Here is a 7379-nt window from a genome sequence, read left to right as displayed (position 1 = left end):
ATTTTTTAACAAGTCATTTTCGAAACATGGATAAGCTTATAACTAAAATTAAAGAAATAACTTCATACTCAAAAAAAAAAAAAAAATTGTAGAGAGTATCCAACTGCAACTTCACATATTAAAGACACAATGAAACTCCCAGCAAAAACATAAAATAAAAAGAGGCACACAATGGCCCAGATCCATTTGTTGTTGTTGATGGGTTAACAAAACATTCAAACACCTTGCAATTTCCATTGATGTAGGAGTTGCATTGAAATGGAAATAATAATGGTAATTTACACGGGGAAGCAAATCTTTTACAATATTTCCTTTCAAAGAACTAAGAAAATAACTTTACAACTTGAACATAAAGATGAACGTGCCATGAACATACTTGCTGTCTCTACTTAATCCTCTAAAATTTGATGTTGCTCAAGCTCAAGTATATGCTCGGCTAGCGGGCTTACACTGCCATTAGTTGTAACACTACTGTTTCTACACTGCTGCAGTTGTTCCTGGAGATGCTGCACAAGCTCATTCAATCTTCGAATATTTTTCTCTTGCACTAATATAATCTGCAGCAAGCAACATCAATTGAAAGAATTCAATAAATTTCTGGCTAAAAATAATATGTCCCTAGATCTAATAAAAAATTTCTAATAATTTTGGTCCTGAGAGCATACGTAACATGACGCATAGAAAGATTGGGAAATGTATTTAAATATATAACTTTTCTATAATGCAAGGGAAATGATCTATTTACAAACTTTTTTTACAAATTACACTAAGTCTGACCGGTTATACACTTTTGATTAAAGTATGACTGGTCAGACATAGTGTAGTTTGTAAGAATTTGTAAACAAAAAGTTTGTAAATATAACCTTTCCCGTAATGCAAAGTTTAAGAAACTACGGAGTTCCAAACAAGGTAGATAAGCCAATACAAGGTACTCAGTCGTCTTATAGAAGACTTTACATATAATTCCCAAATTCTACGGGCAAAATAAATGTTTCTTTTCTTTTCTCTTTAACAAATCTCATCACATAATTTATCAAAACAGGAATTAGCTGCGTTCGGCACCAAGTCGTTGTAGTATAGTGGTGAGTATTCCCACCTGTCACGCGGGTTTGATCCCCGGCAACGGCAAAGTTTATTTTCAAAACAGAGTTGAGTGTAATATTCATCAACAGGTTGAATGTAATAATCAAATGAGTACTATGTGGATAACTTACAAAACAGAGTCTCATTCCAATGTAACCCAGTCCATATACCATCTGAGAAGAGGCACACAAGAATCACTATTCCTACATTGAGACAATTTTCAGATGGCGTATACAACCAAAAGTGTCTCTGATATGAATATACCATTGAGGGTGTATTCTAAGCGCAATCACATGGGAATGGGGGCTCCAAAAGGTGCTGAGGTGGCTAACTAACTCTGCAGGGGTATTGGTTACAAATAGGAAAGGGGAGGCTTATGGGAGAGTTGGGATTGGGCTAGGAACTTGGGAGAGAAGGGTGCCTCTAGAACTGCATCCATTGTCTGTCGTTTACCTTCTTAATTTCTTGTCATTTCTACACTTCTGTAATCTTCCTATTTCTAGTAATCTTCCTTTATACTTTCAATATATAAAATCTGGTTTATCAAGTAATCTTCCTTTTAGATACAAAATCACTTATCTTGGGCTAAGAAATTCAGAAAGTTCAGAACTCAGGTTTTCAGGGTTTTATTCTTAAGTTTGGGGACAGGAATTATATAATTCAATGAGTTCATGAACTTATAAGTGATCTTTGAATAGCATACACCAACCACCTCTTCAAACCTCCAACAAAATCCAGAATGAGAATAGCTCCACAGGGTTCAAGAAAAGTTAGAAAGACCTACTGACATTGTCAAGTTCATGTACTGCACTATGAAATTCATGGATTTAAGCTAACATAAAAGCGCATGCAAACTGATGCGAACAACAACACTACCAATGACAGAAGGAGCATAAACTCAGAAGTCACCTTTGTTATAATCTCACCAGTTTCTTCACTCAATTATAATTAAAATGTAACTTCATGAATGCAGCAGGTTAAAAAACTCAGCTTGCATCAAAACACAGAATAATGATCCAATAACAAAACCACTCGAAAGAGACATTACATTACGTCATAACTCAAGTCTGAAGCTACCAATTAAATCAACAGAGAGATAATGGGATAGATGAAACAAAATGGAACATGGGAAAAACTTAACACCTTCTCCTTTACGGTTTCTACCCCTTTTGAAATCCGTTTCTGCTTTTGAGATATGCTGGAATTTGAGTCAACATCAACCACAAGTTGTTGCTTCCACTCAAATTGAGAGGTGATTATAAGTATGAGCATAAAAAAAACAAGCAACATACGCCGTGACATCATTTATAATTACAAGCAGAACACCTGCATATGATTCAAGTAACAGCAACGAAATTGTAATGTTACAAAAAAGACAGTTAATTAGTTAGTACCCCAGAAATGTGAGCAAAAATAAAATAAAATAAAAAATCACAGCTTTTATTGCTGCTTGCTAGAAAACCAATGAAGAGGAAAAGATATTGAGATTAAATCAATGTGGGAAAATGGATTTTGGTTATTTTGGACGCAAAATTTGAAACATTGATTATGAAAATTAAAAGATAATACTAACAGATTGGTGTGAACGACAAAGACCTAAATTCATCATCGATCTCCAAAAGATGCAGAGTGAAAGAATTCAATTAATTTTGCAATTGGACGCAAAGCCTTCACGGTTAAAAGACATGGAATTTGCACTTAAATTTGAAAATTCCGAAGCGTAAAAGAGTTCTTACTTTGTGTTTTGGTGTTGAGAAGCCATAACCGGCGAGGGGCCGTAGCATTGGAGATGAACGCGTATGATTGTCTGCCGTTGGGAGCACTGTAGTGCAATAATGGTAATTAAAAATTAAAATATTAGAAAAATTAGAAATGACAAGAATATATACGGATTCTATTTATCTCATTCATTTTGTACGAGATAAATAAATTTTTTACACATACAAAAGAAGGGTGGATTTCACTTTCTTTTTTCTCTCTCCTCTTAGCTGAGGATCCCGTTGTAAATGGATATTTAAAACCAAAAGGGATTTCAAAGACAACATCGAAAGATATAAGACACATTTAGTTGCTAGAGGTTTCACTCAAAAAGAAGGCATAAACTATAAAAGACCTTCTCTCCAGTTTCTAGGAGGACTGTTTAGGACCATAATGACACTTATGGCTCATTTGGATTTGGAGCTACATCATATGGATGTAAAAATAGCGTTTCTCAATGGTAACATTGATGACACCATTTATATGGTGCAACCAAAAAACTTTGTATTTGGATATTCAAAGACTATGGTTTGCAATTTAAAGAAGTCCATCTATGGCCTTAAGCAAGCTTCTCGTCAGTGGTATCATAAATTTCATCAAGTTATCATCTGCAATGACTTTGAGGTGAACTTGGTAGAAGATTGTGTGTACCACAAGTTCAGTGGGAGTAAATTCATATTCCTAATACTATATGTTGATGATATATTACTTGCCAGTAGTAATATAGGCTTATTGCATGAAACCAATAAATTTCTTACTAAATTTTTTGAGATGAAGGATCTTGGCGATGCATCTTTTGTCTTAGGAATACATATATTTAGAGATCGCTCTCAAGGTATCCTACGGTTATCACAAAAAACTTATATTGAAAAGATTCTGGATAGATTTGGAATGAAGGATTGTACATCAGGAGACACGCCCATGTCTAAGGGAGACAAGTTTAGTCTCTGTCAATGCCCCAAAGGTAAGCTTGAGATGATGGAAATGACAAAGGTACCTTATGCTTCGGCATTTGGAAGCTTTATGTATGCCCAGGTTTGTACTAGCCCTAATATAAAATTTATAGTGGGAGTATTAGGTAGATACTTGAGCAATCCAGGAGTGGATCATTGGAAAATAGCCAAGAGGGTTATGCAGTATTTAAAGAGAACAAAAGATTACATGCTCACATATCGGAGGTCAGACGAATTAGAGATCATTGGGTATTCTAACTTCGATTTTTCTAGATGCCAAGACAGTAAAAGATCCACGTCATGTTATGTCTACATGTTAGCTAGAGGAGCTATTTCTTGGAAGAGTGTTAAGCAGACACTTGTAGCTTTCTCTACTATGGCTACTGAATTTGTATCTTGTTTTAAGGCATCCAACCATGGGGTATGGCTGCAAAATTTTGTCACAGGGCTGCGTATAATAAGTGGTGTTGAAAAGCCACTAAATATTTATTGTGATAATAAGTCAGCAGTGTTGTGCTCCAACAATAACATAAGCTCTTCAAAATCAAAGCACATCGATATAAAGTTTTTGGTTGTTAAAAAAAGAGTTCAGAGTGGTCAAATTTTCATAGAACACACATGGACGAACTCCATGCTTGCTGATCCGCTTAATAAAGGCTTAATGCCTAAGGTCTTTCACAAGCATACTGCTCATATGGGTGTTGTGTTGTTTAATGAGACTATGGTTTAGTGGGAGTTCTTTATGTTGGTGTTCTATGTAAAAACATTTGTATGTTTGTTTTCTGCAGAATAAAGATTTTGATGTTATTTTCCCTCTGAATGTGTATATTTTGTGCTTGTGTTTCTGCTTTGTGTATGCAAAAAATTAAGGACTAGTCTCATAAGGACTAAAGTAGGACCAGTTGGAAATAGGCATGGTGAAGATCACATTGCACGTAATTTCCATGCCACTCATCCATACTTGATCTATGTCTTTGAATATATTGGTGTAATGACTATGGAAGGTTTAGTTACGCTTACCAGTGGCAAAAGCCGCCATGATCTCATATTAATATAAGAGATGGACCAGATTGTATCTAAGGAGGAATTCAGGATAAATAGCATACAGTTGCGCACTAAGGATATATGATATAATTATCTCAGGTTAATGTGTTGCCCAAGTGGGAGATTGTTAGGAAATTATATTTCCTAATGTGTTTGTGGGCTACATATTGTATAAATAACTATATTATGCTTTTTAATATATATTGGGTAAATTAAAGTGATCAAATAACGATACCCAAATAGATTCCTAAGTAGGTGTGGGACAAATGGGTGGATACCAGTGCTGGACCAACTAGGTATAATGGGAGCTTACTGGCCCAACAATAAAGAAAAACACTATAAGGGGTTATGGTCTCCAATATGTCAAATAACAACCCTAGTTTTTTCTCCCTAACAAGAAAGAGACAACACACTAAAGAATAAGGATTAGGGTGATTTGACTGAGGAAGATCGCATATGAAGACATATATGCCTCCATCTTTTTGTTAATATTCCTTTATGATTTGGTATGATGGATCTTGGTTTGTTGGTGATGGTTATCATCATAAGGTGAAGAGGAATTATTATTCCAACAAACGCATCTTGCTTGGTTCCAAGGCATTCCTTATTTTCTAGTTCAGTAGAATCATACGAATTCACAAGTTCAGATAACAACTTAGTGTTGGAATTTTTAATTCCTCTAAACTTTATGGTGATAACTATCACCCACAAGTCAAGATCCATCATACCAAATCATAAAGAAAAATAAGAACAACATAAAGGTGGGGGAATACCTGTCTCCATTGCAGCGGAATAACTTTGATCTTGTCTCTTGGGGTTTGTAGTCTTCCTCAGTCAAATCACCCTAAAACCTTATTCCTTAGTGTGCCGTCTCTCTCTTGATGGGGAAGAGAAACTAGGGTTGTTCATTTAACGTATTGGGGACCATAACCCTTATATAGTGTTTTTATCTTTATTGTCGGGCCGATAAGCTCCCATTATACCTAGTTGACCCAACACCGGTATCCACTCATTCAGCCCATACTCACTTAGGAATCTATTTGCGAATATTTAACCGATCACTTTAATTTACCCAATATATATAAATAGCACAATATAATTATTAATATAATATGTGACCCACAATAATTATTAGAAAATATAATTTCCTAACAATCTCCCACTTGGGCCACATATTAACTTGAGATAATTATATCGTATATCTTTAGTGCGCAACTGTATGCTATTTTTCTTTAGATTCCTCCTTAGATACAATCTGGTCCACCTCCTATATCAATATGAGATCATGGCGGCTTTTGTCACTTTCAAGCGTAACTAAACCTTCCATGGTCATCGCACCAATATATTCAATGACATAGATCAAGTATGGATGAGTGGCATGGAAATTACATGCAATGTGATCTTACCATGCCTATTTCCAACTGGTCCTACTTTAATCTTTATGAGATCAATCCTAAATTTTCTGCATACACAAAGCAGAAACACAAGCACAAAATATAATACATTCAGAGGGAAAATATCATTGAATTCTTTATTCTGCAGAAAATTTAATCTTCATAGAACACTAACATAAAGAACTCCCACTAAACCGTAGTGTCATCGAACAAAACAACACCCATATGAGCAGTATGCTCGTGAAAGACCTTAGGCACTAAGCCTTTAGTAAGCGGATCCGCAAGCATGGAGTTCGTCCTTATGTGTTCTATGGAAATCTGACCACTCTGAACTCTTTCTTTAACAACCAGAAACTTTATATCGATGTGCTTCGATTTTGAAGAGCTTCTGTTGTTGTTGGAGTACAACACTGCTGACCTGTTGTCACAATAAATCTTCAGTGGCCTTTCAACACCACTCACTATATGCAGCCCTGTGACAAAGTTTCGCAGCCATACCCCAAGGTTGGATGCCTCAAAACAAGCTACAAATTCAGCGGCCATAGTAGAGGAAGCTACGAGTGTCTGTTTAACACTCTTCCAAGAAATAGCTCCTCCAGCCAACATGTAGACAAAACCTGACATGGATCTTTTACTATTTTGGCATCCAGCAAAATCAGAGTCAGTATATCCGACGATCTCTAATTGATCTGACCTCCGATATGTAAGCATATAATCTTTTGTTCTCTTTAAATACCGCATAACCCTCTTGGCTGCTTTCCAATGATCCATTCCTGGATTGCTCAAGTATCTTCCTAACACTCCCACTATAAATGCTATATCAGGGCGAGTACAAACCTGGGCATACATAAGGCTTCCTACTGCCGAAGCATAAGGTACCTTTGTCATTTCTATCATCTCAAGCTTACCTTTAGGGCATTGGGCAAAACTAAACTTGTCTCCCCTAGATATGGGCGTATCTCCTGACGTACAATCCTTCATGCCAAATCTATCCAAAATCTTTTCAATGTAGGCCTTTTGTGATAACCGTAGGATACCTTGAGCGCGATCTCGAAGTATCTGTATTCCTAAGACAAAAGATGCATCACCAAGGTCCTTCATCTCAAAAAATTTAGTGAGAAGTTTCTTGGTTTCATGCAATAAGCCT

At 36.0% G+C, this 7379-nt stretch overlaps 1 protein-coding gene across 2 annotated transcripts; it reads right to left on the bottom strand.

The window, feature by feature from the left end:
• Positions 1-217: 217 nt before the first annotated feature.
• LOC133303786 (uncharacterized) lies at positions 218-2899 on the bottom strand. 2 transcript variants are annotated; one of them, XM_061503763.1, is made up of 3 exons: positions 2820-2899; positions 2227-2409; positions 218-557 (listed from the first exon to the last, which is right to left on the bottom strand). In XM_061503763.1, exons 2-3 carry the CDS (start codon positions 2386-2388, stop codon positions 390-392), a joined length of 330 nt encoding a protein of 109 aa, XP_061359747.1. In that variant the 5' UTR covers positions 2389-2409; positions 2820-2899; the 3' UTR covers positions 218-389. The 2 variants fall into 2 exon arrangements, with proteins under 2 accessions (XP_061359747.1, XP_061359748.1); XM_061503764.1 differs by lacking the exon at positions 2820-2899 and adding an exon at positions 2657-2790.
• Positions 2900-7379: the final 4480 nt, after the last annotated feature.

This window comes from Gastrolobium bilobum, unplaced genomic scaffold (genome assembly GCF_033153095.1).
Source record: "Gastrolobium bilobum isolate Gb01-03AN ecotype WA unplaced genomic scaffold, APGP_CSIRO_Gbil_v1 utg422934, whole genome shotgun sequence".
NCBI lineage: Eukaryota > Viridiplantae > Streptophyta > Magnoliopsida > Fabales > Fabaceae > Gastrolobium > Gastrolobium bilobum.
The sequence above is the reverse complement of the archived record's forward strand: the minus strand, read 5'-3'. Positions and strand labels throughout refer to the sequence as shown.

Coding starts and splice junctions, on each gene's coding strand:
- LOC133303786 (XM_061503763.1), bottom strand. CDS start 2,388: ATGATGTCACGGCGTATGTTGCTTGTTTTTTTTATGCTCATACTTATA. Junction 558..2,226: donor TAGAAACCGTAAAGGAGAAG/GTGTTAAGTTTT, acceptor TGCTTGCTGCAG/ATTATATTAGTGCAAGAGAA.